The sequence below is a fragment of the Girardinichthys multiradiatus genome, chromosome 17 (genome assembly GCF_021462225.1).
Source record: "Girardinichthys multiradiatus isolate DD_20200921_A chromosome 17, DD_fGirMul_XY1, whole genome shotgun sequence".
NCBI classification, from domain to species: Eukaryota; Metazoa; Chordata; class Actinopteri; order Cyprinodontiformes; family Goodeidae; genus Girardinichthys; species Girardinichthys multiradiatus.
In genome coordinates, this window is record NC_061809.1 from 21829940 (window position 1) to 21852459 (window position 22520).

A 22520-nucleotide genomic window follows, 5' to 3' on the forward strand; every position below is an offset into this window, starting at 1 on the left:
TATGCGTTTAATTGTAAAAAACAAACATCAGTATCATTAAGAGATGAATTACATGACAAAGGATAGGATGATGTTTTAGGTCCCTTGAATAAGCTAACATTACTAACTCCTACAAACAAATAAACACACAGTTCCTCCTACAATCATTACCTGTAGACTTCTTCCTCATGTGCTGTCCAACTTTCTCCGACAGTTTGCACATGGCTGCTCCCATCTCCCATCTTCATCTTAGACAAACTCGTACACCTCACCATCACTGTTCATGGTCAGAAAACACGCCTGCTAACTCTCCTCCCTCTGTGCTCTGCTCAGACTTCAGATGTCCACAGCTGCCATTCTTTCCTTGCCTCCCTGTGTTGTTGTGCTGAGTGGGTGATTTACCAGTCAAATGAAGGCCAGGAGAGGAGGGAGGAGCTGGTGGATGGACACAGGACTGCTGACTCAGTCATCCCCAGCCACTCTCTCCTCTCATCTCTCCTCACTTACGCAGTTTGTTATAACTAAACCGTGTCTGACTACCCGGCTTCCTATCCATCCATTCATCTGAACATCAGATCATCCACATGGATCCTTCTCGACAATGAGCCTGATCCACAGAGGAAAACACACACAAAACCCTCCACATCCAAACTCTATGGTCCATAGTGTTATATTTACCTCATTTTCAAGAGCACTATCCAAAACCGCGAGTCACTAAAGTTTCCCAGTTAAAACCAGACTGACATTTAGTTAGACTAACCTTATCCTGTTCTTCAAACTTAGAAGTTTGCACATATTGCCTTTTAATCTGTATGACATGGGTCATACTTTGTTGATATTCTTCCACAAGCTTCTCACAACAGTTTGCTGTAATACTGGCCCATTCACCCTGACAGAACTGGTGTAACTGGGTCAGATTTGTAGACTGCCTTGTTCACACACATCTTTTCAGCTCTGCCAACACATTTTCTATGACACTGAGATCGCAAAGCCAAACCATCATCATTTGAGCTTGCTTATTTGTTTAAGGGAATAATAATCTTAGTGTATGTAAACGTATGAGTTTAAAAAAAGTTATCAAACAACTTTCTAAAACCCTCTCATTATCACATAACATAAAGTAAGTTTTTGTTTACAGGTAAGGTACTTGTTATTAACAGCTATTCTAGATGACCAAATGTATTTTCTTAACACTACATGATCATTTATGGGCATTAGCCTGTGGAAACGTATATTGTAGCATATTCCGGTTTATTTGCAGCTTTTAATCAATACATACTTTTTGTATTTATATAATTTGTCTTTGGGGCAAAGGTTCGAGCTGTTGTCTCACAGTATAAAGGACAGGTTTTTTGTGTAGTTTAAATGCTCCTCTTGTGCAGAAAAAATAAACTATCCGTCAAACTTTCTGCCAGGGTGTTATTGGCTGACTAACAAAGGCTCAACATGCACCAGCAATCACCTCAAATCTTCTCTAATAAGAAAACTATGAGAGAGAAAGTTATTTTCAGTCTTTGGGCAAAAATATGACCTAAAAACAATAATTCTCATCATTAATAGTATAGTTTCACTTTTCCATACTTATAAAAGTGTTAACTGTGCTAAAATGTGCTGCACATAATACACATTTAGATTGAATGACTCAGTTCCAGTGGAGCATTTCTACTCATCTCCCCTCCTCTTCCCTACCCTCATCTTCGGTCTTATGGTGATAGCGCTGTCTCAGATAAAAGCACTTCCTTGATGCTGCAAATCGATCAGATTGAATCAGCCTGACAGATGAGCTTGAACCAAAAACACCCCAACCTTTTCCTTTTTTACACAAAAAAGATAACATTTAGAAGGATGGATGGATTTCAGTGTGGTAAAAATTATTAAATATTCATTTTGCAAATAATATATTATCGTTTATTTTTTACTTATTATTACTATTATTTACTTATTGCTTATTTGATTATGTTACTCTCTGTAGTTATTAAACAATTATCAAAAACTTACTATGATTATTGATAAATATACAAAACTGAGTCAAACATTCTGATTTTTATTATTATTATAAATTAATATTATCAATTAAATTTTGTTTTGTTTGTTTATTATTCCTTTATTTTTAATTGATTATATATTTTTTTTATTAATCTGATATTATCCTACTGTTCATAAATAATATTAGTCATAATTGTTAGGCCAACATATCTTGAATAACACGGTTGCCAAAAATAATTTAGTTTTTTTTCAATTAATTTTGTAGACATCTGCTGTTTAAATTTTTTCAGGTAACAGCAAATAAATCTGCAAGTCATCTCCAAAGCAATGACATGAAAAAATATACCAAAAGGTTACCATGGGGGCAGCATGTACAGCGCAAACAAGCCTGGACCCAAAATTGAGCCTTGAGGCACACCATAACAAATAGGGGCTATTTTTGGGCTGAAGGGGGCCATATTCACATTAAACATCCTTCAAGATAAGAGAAACCAAAAATACTGAAGAACAGACCCTTTAAGGCTAACACATGACTATTTTGAATGCTGTGACACATCTAAAAAATGAACTAGCAATTAAAATATCGCCTTTTCTTAACGACGGTTTACTGTACAACTAAGACAAAGTAACCCACAATATGTCACATGACCACTTATGGTGAAACTGTCAGCTCTGAAGTCACAAAAGACAAACCAGTCAAACAGGACAGATTTTTCCCTCCAGCATGTGTTAAACCCTTTTCTTTCTTGGCACCATGTCTCTAATCCAGTCTGTGTGTGCAGAGAGAGGAACAGTGAGGCTTCAGCTCCTCTAACACTAAACTGCTGAAACATTTCTGACCTCAGGAGCTGACCTCAAACAATTTGCGAGATCCTTTTAAACTGATCCAGAGCACACAATGAGAGACAATATGGAGGAGGCAGAGTCCAAGGATTATAGCCGACCACGAGTACAAGAGCCAAACGAGAAACAAATGGTGTTTATGGTGAAACAAATATGGACCAAAAAGCTGTGAGTGCATCAATGAATGGGTTAAAGATTTACATTTTCCTGCAGGGGGTTCGTTTAGCCTTACGATTTTATAAAATAGTTGAGGTCATTAATTTCAGTCTATAGTTCAACTTATCTTTACGTCATGCCAATGCAATGACCCTTTTAAATGTTTTTTGTCATCATGTAAAACACGAATTGTCTTGTTGCCAAAATGTGCTATACAAATAAACTTGCCTTACATATGTTCATTAAATGAGCTATTATTTTTTTCCAGGGGTATGCAACTTATGTTCAAATTGCAAATTTTTGCATAAAATCATCTGTAAAACTCAGGATTTTACATCTCAGAATATAATAAAATGATCTGGACTTTAACAAGTAGCGTGTCTAACTTCAAGTTACCAAAAACACAAAACTCATTTTACCAAATAACAAAACTTTTTATTAAACAAAAACGAAAAGCCATTTTAAAATAAAATAATGCTGTCAATGATATTTATTGCTGTTATTGAGAACACACTGATGTTGTAGAGATCCTGTTGAACTTCTGCAAATTACAGCTTTAGCTAACAGATGTAAATGAGCAAATGTTAAGAAAACTTTACCAGGTCGGCTGAACTTTATTTCACATTAATCAGGTTCAATGTAATTGATGGCAGGCGTGAACTCAAAAAGAGTCGACGCTAAAATTGAATTAAAAGGTTTTTGAAGTAGTCGTTTAAGATTTGGCAAACTGAAATAGGAAGCACAGGAAGCCGGAAAGGAAAGAGTTCTTTTTGTAGGAATCTTGTATGCACACAGCAGCTACAAGAAATTCAAACATGTTTTTGTCAGAAGCACAAAGACAAATATGAGTGTGTGAACAGGTGAATAAATGCTGCAGCCATCTGCTTTGTCCCAAGTCTTTTTCTGATGTCCTTCCCTCCTTTCTTGCTTGCTTTCTACTTGCCTGAACATGTAGTCAGGATAAAAAGGACAAAGCTACAGGGGGTTTAGCACTATAAAGAATCCTAAATACCTGAAAACAAGCAGCTTGGGGCTCACATCCAAGGTGCTTCACTAAAAGTTTTACAGAAAAACTTCAACTATAAACCTTTAGATGGGACACTGACCACATCAGTTAAGAACAAAAATTTATAAAAATTTGCAAACACGAGGAGAGTCTTTTCAGCCTTCTGAACTCACCAGACTTTCTCCAAAGCGGACCAACTTCCAGACGTCTGGAGCGTCGAATCACCTTCGGAAAGCGACAGAAAAACCTGGATATTCTCCCCAACCTTCTCCCAACATACTCAACAAACCCCATCAGTTCCACACTCTGCTGGGATGCTTTAGCCTCCTGGTGATAATTCCCATCTACAGACAACCTTATCCAGAGAATCATCCTCTGCCGTCATCCCTTAGATGTTTCTCAGCCTGTGGTGTGGTCCACACTTATCCACCGTCCCCCTCCAACGTTTGGGACATAGAGGTGGGTGTGGGTCATTAGCTGACACAGGCTGAGTGAGTGCTGTGGAACCAAACTGTCAGAGCGACTGAATAAACAAGAAGATGGCAGCTGACAGACGCGCACTAAGAGTCGGTGGAGTCAGATAATACTGAAGAGGTTCAGACAATCAGCTTCTGTATTTGTCACAGAGGTTCAAAAGGAGTTTTTTTAGGATGTGAATCCTCCTCTCCGTCTGTGTTTAGGGACGATTTTAGTCTAGCATTTAATTGAACTGTTCTATCTCCAGCATAGAATAATTACACACAGATTAAAACATTTTTAAAACAAGAATTAGTTGCCAATGTCTGAATTTATTGTGGATTTTCACTAAAGTCGAAATTATACATACTTGCTCACATATATGCATACAACTCCACCAATATTGACTCAAAATGTTTAAGAAAATGACACCTCTACCACATGGTTTTTTTAGCCATCAATAATCTTCTGGGTTGAATGTTTGGCCATTCCCCCTTTGAAGAATTGGTATATTTCAATTCAATTGTTGGGTTTTCCAACACAGATGCAATTCTTTTAAGCATCATCAATGCATTATAACCAGGGTTGAGGTCTTATTGTCCTGCCAAAGCTGCCATTGGTACACATGCATCATACATAGTTGATAAAATGATAGAGAATGAGAACTTCCTCCAGATTTTTTAAGCTTTATCTCAAATCAACAGCCAGAGGGTTGAAATTTGGATATTGTTAGCTATTCCAAGAGGACAACTTGTTTAGAAAAATACAGGTCCTTCTCAAAATATTAGCATATTGTGATAAAGTTCATTATTTTCCATAATGTCATGATGAAAATTTAACATTCATATATTTTAGATTCATTGCACACTAACTGAAATATTTCAGGTCTTTTATTGTCTTAATACGGATGATTTTGGCATTCAGCTCATGAAAACCCAAAATTCCTATCTCACAAAATTAGCATATCATTAAAAGGGTCTCTAAACGAGCTATGAACCTAATCATCTGAATCAACAAGTTAACTCTAAACACCTGCAAAAGATTCCTGAGGCCTTTAAAACTCCCAGCCTGGTTCATCACTCAAAACCCCAATCATGGGTAAGACTGCCGACCTGACTGCTGTCCAGAAGGCCACTATTGGCACCCTCAAGCAAGAGGGTAAGACACAGAAAGAAATTTCTGAACGAATAGGCTGTTCCCAGAGTGCTGTATCAAGGCACCTCAGTGGGAAGTCTGTGGGAAGGAAAAAGTGTGTCAGAAAACGCTGCACAACGAGAAGAGGTGACCGGACCCCGAGGAAGATTGTGGAGAAGGGCCGATTCCAGACCTTGGGGGACCTGCGGAAGCAGTGGACTGAGTCTGGAGTAGAAACATCCAGAGCCACCGTGCACAGGCGTGTGCAGGAAATGGGCTACAGGTGCCGCATTCCCCAGGTCAAGCCACTTTTGAACCAGAAACAGCGGCAGCAGCGCCTGACCTGGGCTACAGAGAAGCAGCACTGGACTGTTGCTCGGTGGTCCAAAGTACTTTTTTCGGATGAAAGCAAATTCTGCATGTCATTTGGAAATCAAGGTGCCAGAGTCTGGAGGAAGACTGGGGAGAAGGAAATGCCAAAATGCCAGAAGTCCAGTGTCAAGTACCCACAGTCAGTGATGGTCTGGGGTGCCGTGTCAGCTGCTGGTGTTGGTCCACTGTGTTTTATCAAGGGCAGGGTCAATGCAGCTAGCTATCAGGAGATTTTGGAGCACTTCATGCTTCCATCTGCTGAAAAGCTTTATGGAAATGAAGATTTCATTTTTCAGCACGACCTGGCACCTGCTCACAGTGCCAAAACCACTGGTAAATGGTTTACTGACCATGGTATCACTGTGCTCAATTGGCCTACCAACTCTCCTGACCTGAACCCCATAGAGAATCTGTGGGATATTGTGAAGAGAACGTTGAGAGACTTTAGACCCAACACTCTGGATGAGCTAAAGGCCGCTATCGAAGCATCCTGGGCCTCCATAAGACCTCAGCAGAGCCACAGGCTGATTGCCTCCATGCCACGCCGCATTGAAGCAGTCATTTCTGCCAAAGGATTCCCGACCAAGTATTGAGTGCATAACTGTACATGATTATTTGAAGGTTGACGTTTTTTGTATTAAAAACACTTTTCTTTTATTGGTCGGATGAAATATGCTAATTTTGTGAGATAGGAATTTTGGGTTTTCATGAGCTAAATGCCAAAATCATCTGTATTAAGACAATAAAAGACCTGAAATATTTCAGTTAGTGTGCAATGAATCTAAAATATATGAATGTTAAATTTTAATCATTACATTATGGAAAATAATGAACTTTATCACAATATGCTAATATTTTGAGAAGGACCTGTATATTTTTGAGACTGTACAGATAATTTTGATCCAGTGTGGATTAGAGAAAATCCACAATAAAGTCCAACAGGCTCATCCAGTTCTCTTTTTTTTTATATTTATTAAAGTTGTTGGTTGAATAGTAATTTTACCAAGGAAAAAGAACAGTACAAAGAAATCAATATAAGCCCAAAACTAAGGATATTCATGCCAACCAAGATATTTGATAACATATATACATTTACACTAATCCTGACAGCTTGAAACTTAATAAGGTAATGTAAAATTAAATAATTGTCTTATTAAAGACATGTTACAAGCATGTTCCATCAGAAAAAGGGTGGACAGACTCAAATAAAGCTCCAGTTCCCAGTAGAAGCACCTCCAAACAACCTCCGGGCTACTGAACACACACTAATGCAACATTAAAGCCGATCAGACAACGATCCCCCGCTCTGCTTGCAGGCTTCTGTTACTTCACCTCATTGAGAAACAGACAAAGAACAAGAGCCCCACACGACAAGAGTCGATTAGTCTGCACACTCAGAGGCACAAACACTGCAGCAGGAGCTCTAAAACACACATGATAAAACAAACCTTTTCAACTTGAAAAAGCTTTAAACCTTTTGTCTAATATGTGAAACAATCATGACTACAGCATACCATATGCATGGCAACTTAGACAACATTACTACAATAAACATTACTATACTATAAGATGTGGCATTTGAATACAGTGTTTAGCTTTGATTCATAAAAGATGAACCGATCAGTTCACTAGGCTGGTTCCCATTTGTGACTTCTGTAAAGCTCTAAACTAGCGATAATCTTTGTGTAATCCCTCTGGAGTCCTGGATTCTCCGCTCTTTAGCTCATCCCAGTGGGTTTTCTTTGGAAATCAGGTCTCATTCTAACTAAGATTCATGCAAGGAGAATCATCTTGCTGAAAGTCCAAGTGACGACCCACTTTCAAATTTCTGGTTTTATTTTATTAAGAAATTCCAGGTACGTCAAATATTTTGTGATCCTATACATCCCTATAAGATTCCCAGGATGGCCCATAGGATCACAGATCCTCTACCTAATACCTAATATTGGGTATTCAGTTCTTTTCCACATATTCATCCATTCGTTCGGTGCAAGTGTATTGGACCCAACTAAAGCATGTGTTGCTGTGAAGATGAACATTAATTTCATCTGACCAAAGGCCACAGTTCCAGTTAGAATCATTATCCCATTTATGTTAGTAAAAGAAGGACAACAAAGGCTTTTCAAGTTCTATGTTCAAGAAAATTGTAAACCCTCTAAAAATCCTTAACCTGTTTGCTTTTTTACAATCCATTTTTTGGAAAATAAAACCTGTTTGAAAACCTTTTAATATCCAAAGACCTGCTCTTTTGGAAAAGTTAACGTTCAACTGAAGAAAACGGCCGTGCCTTCTGGCTTATAAGTGACAGTTTCTGTGTGATAACAGATGAATAAGTAACCAATGTAAATATCAACAGTCCAATGTGAATGAAAAAGTTTGCATAAAGTCATCACTTTCATATTTGTTCTTGTAGTTGCTTACTCACTTTTTTCTCTTGTTGTAAGTTTAACAGCAATAGGTCAAATATTTTAAATACCAAATGTATCTTTAAAACTTTATTTCTATTGTTTCATTTAGAAAGAAAATTCATTTGTTTTAGACACTGTGTTTTTTTTTTCTTTGTCTTTCTGTAAGGCTAAAATATACAACAAATGAGAAATAAAATAATAATAGTTTGAGCAAAACATACATTAAGCCCAGCTAGCAAGCATTAGAACTGGTACCAAAAGAGAATCAAAATCAGGTTTATTGGCCAAGATTATGTGCACAAACAAGGGTTCAAGTGCTCATTGCAAACAGACATTAAGTATAAATGTATAAGCCTGGATGAAAGGAAGCTCAGCCCTGGTGGTCCTTTCTGCAGACCTAATTCTTCATTGCAGTCTGGACCTGTCCTGTTTTATGGATGAGCCAAACCACACAAGACAGACTGAATAATGGGAGTGTAGAAGATGACCAGAAGCTCTTGTGGAAGGTCGTAGAGTGACCGGCCATTTTATCCTGTGATGATGGGTTTCTTGGGGAGCAGGCCTATGGTGGAATGTGTGAAGCAGTAGGGAACCTTACACAGCACCAGATTTGTTGAAGATCTGAGTGAAGGTGGGGGCCAGCTGGTCAGCACAGGCTCTCAGGCTGTGGAGGTGAAGGGAAGTATAACTGGCTGTTTTTCAAACCTGCAGAAGAAGCCACTGAAGTCATCAGCCAGTCAAGGGGTTGTGACAGCGTGGGTGGATGGGTTATGTAGTTAATGCCATTCAGGGCCCATATTCACAAAGATTCTCAGAGTCCTCTCAGAGAGCTTCTATCTTAGTGTAAAAACTCTTGCCAAGGACTTCTAGTATCTGCTGAGAGCGACTCTGAGCTAGGAGACGACATAAATTTCTATCTTACTGAGGAGGTGTGGTTGACCACGTTGCTAGGTGTAATGGTCTCTTCTAAGAGCTCTGATTCTTTCATTCATCTTCTATACCACTTATTTTATAGTGGGTCATAGGGGAGCTGGCGTCCATCTCCAGCAGTTTACAGGCAAGAGGCAGGGTAGACCATGGACAGGTCACCAATCCATCGCAGGGCAACACACAGACATACAGGACAAACAACCATGCACACACTCATTCACACCTAAGGGAAATTTAGAGAGACCAATTAACCTAACATCATGTTTTGGACTGTGGGAGGAAGCCAGAGTACCCAGTGAGAACCCACGCATGCACGGGGAGAACATGCAAACTCCATGCAGAAAGTCCCCCGGCCGGGAGTCAAACCCAGGAGCTTCTTGTTGCAAGGCAACAGTGCTACCAACTGCGCCACCGTGCAGCCAAAAGCTCTTGACTGGTTGTTGCAAAAAAAAAAAAAACAAGTGACTAATCAGTGGAGAGAAATGAACCGCTGATATGATTTAGACTGGATTCAGAAATGCATACATAAGGATGATTCAGCTAAGCAAGATTAAATTGTTACACAGCATGAAAATGTTTGAACATAGCTTTTTTACATGCTCATCATTATATTAATTTGCTTATTATGTTTACTTACCATGCTGGTCATTTTCATACTGCATCTATTTCATAATAATTAATTTCATATTAATATTGAAATTCAGCATTTTACTGTGATTGCCTTCTTGTTTAATGAGGTTTAGTTTGGTAAAATGAGCAAATCAAAACAGATAAAAAGTGTCACAATGTGGTTTTGGATCGGACCAAAGTGCAGACAAGAGCTCGGCAGGATCATCTTAGAAATTCAAAGATTTATTTACAAGGTCAAAAACGTAGCAAAATCACTGCAGGTTTCCCAAGGCAAGGCGTGGCAAAAAACAAAGCATAATCATGGACAAGAACGAGGTGTGACGAACACAAGGAACCAGCAACAAGCAATGACAAAAAATTAACTAATATCCTGAGGGATAACAAAGGGCAGGTAATCAGAGAAAACAGGGAACAGGTGTGACAAGGAGGCAGGGCGGCAGAAGGAACAGGTGAAACAAATACAAAGGCTGAGGATGGGCAAAGTAACTAATAAACAGAAACACAGACCAAGCAAACCTATAGACAAAGATAAATAATCAAATGGGGAATAAGAAAAATAGAATAATCATGACTAAAGTAAACAAAGAAACTAGAGGGAACATAGGAACAACAATAACATCCTGAGAACAAACAAAGAACCCATAAAGAAAACCTGAATACAAAAGTAAACAAACCTAACCACACTGACTGAAATAACTGGAAAAGAAACAGAAAATAAACTAGTAAACAAGAAGAGTGCAAAGGAACAAATAATAAAACACAAAGATACTAAAGAGAAATAAAACTAGAGAATCCAGGGAAGACCATGAACTATAATAATTACAACAATAATAATAATAATAATAATAAACCATGCAAAGTAATAAGAAAACAACCATAAAACAACTTAAGAAGTAAACACTAGGAGGCGGAAGAGGGAGAAAAGAAAACATGATACAAAAACCAAAATAGAAACATCTAAGCAAAAGGTAAACAAACACAAAGTCACAAACAAAGTCCAAAAATGTCACTCCGTGACAAAAAGGTGGAGAAAACCGAACTAAGCAGAGGAGTAGAGCCTGCTGGTAGAGGAGAAGAGTGGAGTTTTGAAAGGTACAGGTCCTTCTCAAAATATTAGCATATTGTGATAAAGTTCATTATTTTCCATAATGTAATGATGAAAATTTAACATTCATATATTTTAGATTCATTGCACACTAACTGAAATATTTCAGGTCTTTCATTGTCTTAATACGGATGATTATGGCATACAGCTCATGAAAACCCAAAATTCCTATCTCACAAAATTAGCATATTTCATCCGACCAATAAAAGAAAAGTGTTTTTAATACAAAAAACGTCAACCTTCAAATAATCATGTACAGTTATGCACTCAATACTTGGTCGGGAATCCTTTGGCAGAAATGACTGCTTCAATGCGGCGTGGCATGGAGGCAATCAGCCTGTGGCACTGCTGAGGTCTTATGGAGGCCCAGGATGCTTCGATAGCGGCCTTTAGCTCATCCAGAGTGTTGGGTCTTGAGTCTCTCAACGTTCTCTTCACAATATCCCACAGATTCTCTATGGGGTTCAGGTCAGGAGAGTTGGCAGGCCAATTGAGCACAGTGATACCATGGTCAGTAAACCATTTACCAGTGGTTGTGGCACTGTGAGCAGGTGCCAGGTCGTGCTGAAAAATGAAATCTTCATCTCCATAAAGCTTTTCAGCAGATGGAAGCATGAAGTGCTCCAAAATCTCCTGATAGCTAGCTGCATTGACCCTGCCCTTGATAAAACACAGTGGACCAACACCAGCAGCTGACACGGCACCCCAGACCATCACTGACTGTGGGTACTTGACACTGGACTTCTGGCATTTTGGCATTTCCTTCTCCCCAGTCTTCCTCCAGACTCTGGCACCTTGATTTCCGAATGACATGCAGAATTTGCTTTCATCCGAAAAAAGTACTTTGGACCACTGAGCAACAGTCCAGTGCTGCTTCTCTGTAGCCCAGGTCAGGCGCTGCTGCCGCTGTTTCTGGTTCAAAAGTGGCTTGACCTGGGGAATGCGGCACCTGTAGCCCATTTCCTGCACACGCCTGTGCACGGTGGCTCTGGATGTTTCTACTCCAGACTCAGTCCACTGCTTCCGCAGGTCCCCCAAGGTCTGGAATCGGCCCTTCTCCACAATCTTCCTCAGGGTCCGGTCACCTCTTCTCGTTGTGCAGCGTTTTCTGCCACACTTTTTCCTTCCCACAGACTTCCCACTGAGGTGCCTTGATACAGCACTCTGGGAACAGCCTATTCGTTCAGAAATTTCTTTCTGTGTCTTACCCTCTTGCTTGAGGGTGTCAATAGTGGCCTTCTGGACAGCAGTCAGGTCGGCAGTCTTACCCATGATTGGGGTTTTGAGTGATGAACCAGGCTGGGAGTTTTAAAGGCCTCAGGAATCTTTTGCAGGTGTTTAGAGTTAACTCGTTGATTCAGATGATTAGGTTCATAGCTCGTTTAGAGACCCTTTTAATGATATGCTAATTTTGTGAGATAGGAATTTTGGGTTTTCATGAGCTGTATGCCAAAATCATCCGTATTAAGACAATAAAAGACCTGAAATATTTCAGTTAGTGTGCAATGAATCTAAAATATATGAATGTTAAATTTTCATCATGACATTATGGAAAATAATGGACTTTATCACAATATGCTAATATTTTGAGAAGGACCTGTAGATTTGGTCCTGGGATCAGGGTGGGAATAAACAGGCATTCCCAGAACCAGATCAGTCTGTTATATAAATTTTAGTCCCTTGCTTGATTTGCTCCTTGATACTCTACAGGAACTGACAAAAGTATTAGAACCCCTCAGTGTTGTTCCATTCTTCTTTGTTTAGTCTTAGAGTAATGGTTTCTTAGCCTTCTGCTTGCAGCTTTGTGAGATAAAATATACAGGTCCTTCTCAAAATATTAGCATATTGTGATAAAGTTCATTATTTTCCATAATGTCATGATGAAAATTTAACATTCATATATTTTAGATTCATTGCACACTAACTGAAATATTTCAGGTATTTTATTGTCTTAATACGGATGATTGTGGCATACAGCTCATGAAAACCCAAAATTCCTATCTCACAAAATTAGCATATTTCATCCGACCAATAAAAGAAAAGTGTTTTTAATACAAAAAACGTCAACCTTCAAATAATCATGTACAGTTATGCACTCAATACTTGGTCGGGAATCCTTTTGCAGAAATGACTGCTTCAATGCGGCGTGGCATGGAGGCAATCAGCCTGTGGCACTGCTGAGGTCTTATGGAGGCCCAGGATGCTTCGATAGCGGCCTTTAGCTCATCCAGAGTGTTGGGTCTTGAGTCTCTCAACGTTCTCTTCACAATATCCCACAGATTCTCTATGGGGTTCAGGTCAGGAGAGTTGGCAGGCCAATTGAGCACAGTGATACCATGGTCAGTAAACCATTTACCAGTGGTTTTGGCACTGTGAGCAGGTGCCAGGTCGTGCTGAAAAATGAAATCTTCATCTCCATAAAGCTTTTCAGCAGATGGAAGCATGAAGTGCTCCAAAATCTCCTGATAGCTAGCTGCATTGACCCTGCCCTTGATAAAACACAGTGGACCAACACCAGCAGCTGACACGGCACCCCAGACCATCACTGACTGTGGGTACTTGACACTGAAATTCTGGCATTTTGGCATTTCCTTCTCCCCAGTCTTCCTCCAGACTCTGGCACCTTGATTTCCGAATGACATGCAGAATTTGCTTTCATCCGAAAAAAGTACTTTGGACCACTGAGCAACAGTCCAGTGCTGCTTCTCTGTAGCCCAGATCAGGCGCTTCTGCCGCTGTTTCTGGTTCAAAAGTGGCTTGACCTGGGGAATGCGGCACCTGTAGCCCATTTCCTGCACACGCCTGTGCACGGTGGCTCTGGATGTTTCTACTCCAGACTCAGTCCACTGGTTCCGCAGGTCCCCCAAGGTCTGGAATCGGCCCTTCTCCACAATCTTCCTCAGGGTCCGGTCACCTCTTCTCGTTGTGCAGCGTTTTCTGCCACACTTTTTCCTTCCCACAGACTTCCCACTGAGGTGCCTTGATACAGCACTCTGGGAACAGCCTATTTGTTCAGAAATTTCTTTCTGTGTCTTAACCTCTTGCTTGAGGGTGTCAATAGTGGCCTTCTGGACAGCAGTCAGGTCGGCAGTCTTACCCATGATTGGGGTTTTGAGTGATGAACCAGGCTGGGAGTTTTAAAGGCCTCAGGAATCTTTTGCAGGTGTTTAGAGTTAACTCGTTGATTCAGATGATTAGGTTCATAGCTCGTTTAGAGACCCTTTTAATGATATGCTAATTTTGTGAGATAGGAATTTTGGGTTTTCATGAGCTGTATGCCAAAATCATCCGTATTAAGACAATAAAAGACCTGAAATATTTCAGTTAGTGTGCAATGAATCTAAAATATATGAATGTTAAATTTTCATCATGACATTATGGAAAATAATTAACTTTATCACAATATGCTAATATTTTGAGAAGGACCTGTATGCCACACTGTTAAGATTATGTCAAGGACAACAGGTCTCATGAGAGGCACCTTGAAAACTGTTGTAGCTTATAGGATAACTTTTGCTTTGTCTGGTCAGAATGATTTGGCAGCACTACTGAGCACATCTCCAATGCTGTAAAATCCTCTCTTGCAAGATTAAAATAAAGCTCATTCTGAGTGACAATCATCAGTCTCTGGATGCGAAAAAGTTCTCCTATAAGCTACAACAGTTTTCAAGGTGCCTCTCATGAGACCTGTTGTCCTTGACATAATCTTAACAGTGTGGTATACATATTATCTCACACAGCTGCAAGTAGAAGGCTGAGAAACCATTACTCTAAGACTAAACAAAGAAGAATGGAACAACACTGAGGGGTTCTAATACTTTTGTCAGTTCCTGTAGAGTATCAAGGAGCAAATCAAGCAAGGCACTAAAATTTATATAACAGTTCCCTTCAGAACTAGCCTGGAATGTGAGCAGCGCTGGTATCTGCTGCATGTACAATACAGCAAATACTTATTCACCTCATTTACATCTTCCTTCTATGTTTATAGTGCTTAGATTATTGTGCTGTTGTCTAAAGTGTATATGTATGTATATAAACATATTCAAAAGCGTTTTACAGTCTCTAAATATTTAAATAATTCTGTATGATATTGTATGTAATTTTGTTCACTTTTTATTCATAGTTATTTATTATTGTTTCTATTTTTTTTATTTATCCTTCCTAATATTACCTTATGAGAGGAGCACCTTTAATCTGTCCTGCCACTGAAACCATGTAATTTCACCCTAGGGGTATGATAAGGTTAATTGTGTGATGTTATAGAAGTTTATGTGCTCATTTATTCAACTGTTAAGTGGGTGGATCCCTGCACAGTGGAGTCGTAGCATTTTATTATTCACTGTTATTCATTGTTTGTTGAATATCTCTCCTTTCTCTTGGTCTTTCCGCCATCTTAGGATACTCTTAGGCTCACTGAAAGTCCACCTAACTACTCTTAACATCTCCTCACATTACAAGCTAACTTAAGGCCTAAGAGGAGGTGTGGCTTCGTGAATAACTTTTGTTTTACCGAGGTAAAATTCTATGAAAAATCGGAGAATTCTTCGATTCTTCTAGAAATGATGTCATTAGGAGGTACTTTTAGTCTTAATATTCTTTGTGAATATGGGCCCAGGGTCGTCTAAACTGCTTATGGGTAGTTAGCTGAGATGCTGTATTGTACCTGACCATCAGCACCGGTTCCCCCCAAGGCTGTGTTCTCTCTCCTCTGCTCTTCTCCCTGTACACCAACAGCTGCACCTCCAGTCACCAGTCTGTCAAGCTTCTGAAGTTTGCGGACGACACCACCCTGATCGGACTCATCTCTGATGGTGACGAGTCCGCGTACAGATGGGAGGTGGACCATCTGTTGGACTGGTGCAGCCAGAACAACCTTGAGCTCAACGCTCTAAAGACAGTGGAGATGGTTGTGGACTTCAGGCAGAACCCAGCCCCACCTGCCCCCATCACCCTCTGTGACTCCACAATTGACACTGTGGAATCTTTCCACTTCCTGGGAACCATCATCTCCCAGGATCTCAAGTGGGAGCCAAACATCAGCTCCCTCATCAAGAAAGCCCAGCAGAGGATGTTCTTCCTGCGGCAGCTGAAGAAATTCAACCTGCCAAAGACTATGATGGTGCACTTCTACACAGCCATCATTGAGTCCATCCTCAACTCCTCCATCACCATCTGGTACGCCGCTGCTACAGCCAAGGATAAGGGCAGGCTGCAGCGTGTCATTCGGTCTGCTGAGAAGGTGATTGGCTGCAGTCTACTGTCGCTCCAGGAACTGTACACCTCCAGGACCCTGAAGCGGGCAGGGAAGATTCTGGCTGATCCCTCCCACCCCGGTCACAGACTCTTTGAGACTCTCCCCTCTGGCAGGAGGCTGCGGTCCATCCGGACCAAAACCTCACGCCACAAGAACAGTTTTTTCCCATCTGCCACCAGCCTGGTTAACAAAGCCCGGAAATCACCCTGACCCTCTCCCCCTCCCCCCTTTTTTTTTTTTGCTGACAGGACACTTACATTACGTTACATTAACGCTCAGCTTGGACTCCTGCTTTACTTGCACAATGATCACCTGCACTGTTGTATTGCTCTTGCATCTTACACTGCTCTATACTTACTCTCACTCACTTAAAACTGTGCACATATATTTATATTATATTGTAGATATGTTTATACTGTTTAATTTGTATTGTATTGCACCGACTACGCCAAAACAAATTCCTTGTATGTCCAAAAACGTACTTGGCAATAAAGCTTTTCTGATTCTGATTCTTGCTGTAGCTTGTCTTAGATGCCCTTATCTCCTATACTTATACAGGGCCCAGTCTCCACTGCTGTAAGCTTGTTCCTTGATCCTACGCAGCTTCATCAAATGTCAATTCAACCATGGTTTATTTTTGTTGTGTGCGTGCAAGGTCTTGGTCTGCACACATGTTCTCACAAAAACTGGTGTATTCCAGCATGTTTGTTTAGATCAGTGGCTGTAGCTTCAAAAACATTCCTAAAAGTCCTAACCACAAGTTTAAAGATTTTCAGTTTTTGCCTATAAGTTGGCATGAGATGAAGCCAACAGTGATCAGAAACTCTTAAAACTGTATGGGGAACTGCGAGGTATGCTTCTTTTTAGACTTATAGACTGTCTAACAGTGGTCCAGCATGTTTGTCTCTCTGTTTTGACACTTAACATGCTGTTGCTTATCAGTGTTGAAAGTGTAGGCAAACATATATCAGCAAATATCAGTTATTGGCCATAACAGCAATATTAATAGCAGATATCGATATCAGAACTAATTTTCATATCGGTGCATCCCTAATGAAATAAAGTTTTGATTTATAGGTGGAAGACAGGGTTTGTTGGTGGTTTTCAACATATACTATAAACTAAAAAATAGCTACTTAATATAACTAACTTCATATAGTAAAGAGATGGGGGTGATTTCTTTTGCTGACAAAATTAATTGAAGTTATTGCCAGTCAAACTGCACTAAATTAAAAGTTTTAATATATGTTTTTCATTTGAACAGAACATTTTTATTTGTTCTTTACATAGCATAGACTAGCAGTAACTAGTTAGCCTGCGAGCTAGTATTAGCCAGTTTCAAAGCATAATGAAGCAGAAAGTGTGTGTAGAGCTATCACAGAGATATCAGCTAACTTTCACAAATTAGCTTGATAGAACAAATGAACCTCACAGGATAGGAAAGCAGAAAGTGAGGCATTTTAATGAATTTATCACTATACCAATCAAGCTAGTCAGCTAGCTCTATAGTGTTTGAGGAAAAACTTATTTTTCATAACTTACACAGTTACACTTCTACTGTTTGTCCGATAACATGAGTCAGGTTAATTCTTTTTTAAACCTGAACCAGTCCTTCTGCATACTGTCCACATTCCAGCCACTAAGCATCCCAAAACCCTGCCTATTACTATCTACAAAAACATGTAAACAGGCATTCTTTACAAAAGTCACACTAAACTGCAATCATGTCATCATGTTGAGGTTTCCTTGACACCAATCAGTTCTTTCAAAGGATTTCAACCTTAGCTGTAACTACAGATCTTCAATTATGTTTGAATTGAACAATTCTATAGTTTAAAAAAATATATGATTGTGATTCATATAGTGAAAGGAAATACATGGTTTAAATAAACACCTGACAAGTGTGCCAAATTTGTATTCAGCACCTTTACACTGATACACCTAAATAAAATCCAGAGTAACCAGTTGTTTCAGAACAGACCTAGATAGTAAACAGAGGCCACCAGTGCAATTAGTAGCATTAGGTCAAAAAACAATGTTCCATGTTTTAAACATCTCAATCAGCCATCTGAAAATAAATCATAAGGGCCATGGTAACTCTGGAGGAGCTGCAGTTATCCACAACACAGGTGGGATAATCTGTCGACGAGAAAACTCATTCTCTACACAAATATGACCTTTAATGAAAGGGTGCAAAAAAGGATTTTTTTTTTTGTTTTAAAAGAAAGAAGTCCTGTTTGTTTGAAGTTGGACCTACATCATGAAGGGGAAAAGACAAACAGGTGGAAGGACATTATCTGGTCAGATGAGACCATAATTAAAATCTATTTGCCAATTTCAACACACTATGTGTGAAAGACTAACATTGTACATGGTCTTAAACATGTACATTGAAACATTGTGGTACCAGCATCATACTGTGGGGAACCTGTTAGAAGCTGCAGAAGACTTGGGACAAAGTACAGACCCCAATTCAACTGAAGAGCTTTTGGTTTACAGATGCTCTACAGGTCCTTCTCAAAATATTAGCATATTGTGATAAAGTTAATTATTTTCCATAATGTAATGATGAAAATTTAACATTCATATATTTTAGATTCATTGCACACTAACTGAAATATTTCAGGTCTTTTATTGTCTTAATACGGATGATTTTGGCATACAGCTCATGAAAACCCAAAATTCCTATCTCACAAAATTAGCATATTTCATCCGACCAATAAAAGAAAAGTGTTTTTAATACAAAAAACGTCAACCTTCAAATAATCATGTACAGTTATGCACTCAATACTTGGTCGGGAATCCTTTGGCAGAAATGACTGCTTCAATGCGGCGTGGCATGGAGGCAATCAGCCTGTGGCACTGCTGAGGTCTTATGGAGGCCCAGGATGCTTCGATAGCGGCCTTTAGCTCATCCAGAGTGTTGAGTCTTGAGTCTCTCAACGTTCTCTTCACAATATCCCACAGATTCTCTATGGGGTTCAGGTCAGGAGAGTTGGCAGGCCAATTGAGCACAGTGATACCATGGTCAGTAAACCATTTACCAGTGGTTTTGGCACTGTGAGCAGGTGCCAGGTCGTGCTGAAAAATGAAATCTTCATCTCCATAAAGCTTTTCAGCAGATGGAAGCATGAAGTGCTCCAAAATCTCCTGATAGCTAGCTGCATTGACCCTGCCCTTGATAAAACACAGTGGACCAACACCAGCAGCTGACACGGTACCCCAGACCATCACTGACTGTGGGTACTTGACACTGGACTTCTGGCATTTTGGCATTTCCTTCTCCCCAGTCTTCCTCCAGACTCTGGCACCTTGATTTCCGAATGACATGCAGAATTTGCTTTCATCCAAAAAAAGTACTTTGGACCACTAAGCAACAGTCCAGTGCTGCTTCTCTGTAGCCCAGGTCAGGCGCTTCTGCCGCTGTTTCTGGTTCAAAAGTGGCTTGACCTGGGGAATGCGGCACCTGTAGCCCATTTCCTGCACACGCCTGTGCACGGTGGCTCTGGATGTTTCTACTCCAGACTCAGTCCACTGCTTCCGCAGGTCCCCCAAGGTCTGGAATCGGCCCTTCTCCACAATCTTCCTCAGGGTCCGGTCACCTCTTCTCGTTGTGCAGCGTTTTCTGCCACACTTTTTCCTTCCCACATACTTTCCACTGAGGTGCCTTGATACAGCACTCTGGGAACAGCCTATTTGTTCAGAAATTTCTTTCTGTGTCTTACCCTCTTGCATGAGGGTGTCAATAGTGGCCTTCTGGACAGCAGTCAGGTCGGCAGTCTTACCCATGATTGGGGTTTTGAGTGATGAACCAGGCTGGGAGTTTTAAAGGCCTCAGGAATCTTTTGCAGGTGTTTAGAGTTAACTTGTTGATTCAGATGATTAGGTTCATAGCTCGTTTAGAGACCCTTTTAATGATATGCTAATTTTGTGAGATAGGAATTTTGGGTTTTCATGAGCTGTATGCCAAAATCATCCGTATTAAGACAATAAAAGACCTGAAATATTTCAGTTAGTGTGCAATGAATCTAAAATATATGAATGTTAAATTTTCATCATGACATTATGGAAAATAATGAACTTTATCACAATATGCTAATATTTCGAGAAGGACCTGTACATTCAACCTGCAAAGCTGGCAGAGAAATGCCCCATAAAACAGCTGTAGATGCACTAAAAGGTGGTTCTACACAGTACTGACTTAGGGGGGCTGAATATAAAGGCCCGTCTGACTTTTCTGGATTGATTTGTTAATAAAACAATGTGTGATATTTCTTCCATTTCACAATTATGCGCTACTTTGTGTTGATCTGTTACATAAAATCCAAACACCTGATTTAGGTCAATTTGTCATTTCAATTAGTTTAAAACTTGTAACCTTTTTATTCCACTAATGAGGCTGCCTTCAGTTTGGACCCCCATCTTCCGCCTTCTTACCTGCACAGGTGAGCCCGTGCTGGAGGATATAGTTGCAGCATACATCGCACCAGTTGTTCTCGCCTCCGTGCTCGAAGGTGTGTCCCTCCCCGGTCTCCTCCTTCACTCTGGGGTCCTTTTCTCCGGGTGAGAAGATGGTTCTCACATCGGGGGCTCGGAATCGGCTCTTCCTGCACCGGGGTGGCCCCCCACTGTGTCCTTCTACCCCATTCTTACCGGGTTCTACCGCCTTCCTCCTTTCGGGGCTCCGGGGTTTCTCCTCCGGCTGTTCTCTCGGAGCCCAGACTTCCTCCAGACTGGCCGATTTAGGGGAGGAATGCGGCCGGATCACTCTCACCACCATCGCGCCCTTGTTGGCCTTGGAGATCCGCATCTTGGCTCCGGGCGGCGGCCACGTCGTTTCGCATAGAGTCTCGATGGTCGTCAGTGATGTGTTGATGTGAACAGGCTTCACGGCTGAGTCATCCGTGACCGAGGTGGGGGCATTCTCACGGATCCGAGGCGGGGGGTTAAACATTACTCCCTTCATGCTCGGCTGGGTCGGACGGGTCTGTGACACTGAACCACGTCCTGCAGCTTGAAGTCCGGGTTAGTTGTCGGCGAGCAGGTTGGTCTGCCGGAGAACGGGTTGGATCTCATTTCAGGCTGCATAGCGGCCAGCATGACACGCTCCTCTTACAAAAATGCAAATTTTAAGTTCCTTACAACAACTGCAAAGTAACAAACTAAAAATTATCCGCAGTGTCCAAGGTAGATCTGCAAAAAACGTAACTCTTAATCTACTTTTATTTTTAATTTTATTCGTAGTTTACTCTGTGAAAATACTTATCATGTAAAGCAGATAATCTTACTTTTAGAAAAACAATATTCAATTTTTCATGTAAATACTTGGACAAAAATAAATAATTGTAAAGTTATTTTTAGTTGAATCAACGCAGTTTGGTACGGTGTAGTTCCGTTGTTAACCACATGAGGGTGCCGTTTCCACCTTTAATGGGTTGCTGTCGTACCTAAAATGCAAATTTAAACTTCCTTCGACATTTATTTTAGTTTAAGTTATAACTTTGTGTGAAAATACTTTATAAAAATTGAATCCGGAAAATGTAAATATTAATAATACATATTAAAACATCATCAGTTGAGTCAACATTTGAGATGTTGCAACTCCTCTTTTAACCCCAGTGGGTGCTGTTGTAAATTTTTGTTGAAGCCTAGCTTAATAGCAAATTTAAAGCAGCAAATCAACAAACTCAACTTAAATTCCTTATAATGGGCATTCTGAAGGTAGGCTTTGGAAAATTAACTAATCCTGCTTTGATTAAAGTTTTCATTGTAGCTTCCTTTGTAAACATGCTTTTTATAAAATTAGGCCCACCATGTTTCAATTTTGATTAAATCGTCCCATTTTTAAATACGGAAAAAAAATCAAATTAAATCAAATGCATAGTTAAATCACCATTTGACAATTGCAGTTCCTCTTATGACCACAAGAGGCTGCTGTCGTATGTTAACTGAAACAAATTAGACCCCATTACAATAGACAAAAGCCATAGATATCATACAAACCGACATATTTTCTATGGCTCACACATGATGTTTGAATGCCTGACAATATTAGGACATGCTCCTTATGAGATGATGGAGTTCTAGGGTATCTCCTCCCAGATCCTGTATAGGTCTGTGTATCCCCGCATAAATATACCTCTCCAAACCAACACTGACCCACCACCAGACCATTCATGCTGAACAATGCTGCAGGCAGCATGACGTTCACTGCAGGTTCTCCAGACCCTTTCATATCGGTCACATGAGCTCAGGGGGAAC

At 40.2% G+C, this 22520-nt stretch overlaps 1 protein-coding gene across 1 annotated transcript in view; it reads right to left on the reverse strand.

Moving 5' to 3' along the window:
• Positions 1–21260, reverse strand: part of rassf3 (Ras association domain family member 3) — a 74770-nt gene extending 53510 nt beyond the window's left edge. Inside the window, exon 1 of the mRNA XM_047389814.1 lies at positions 20697–21260. Within this exon, the coding sequence (XP_047245770.1) occupies positions 20697–21225 (529 nt within the window). The 5' untranslated portion in view covers positions 21226–21260. The remainder of the gene's footprint in view (positions 1–20696) is intronic.
• Between the last annotated feature and the right edge of the window lie 1260 nt (positions 21261–22520).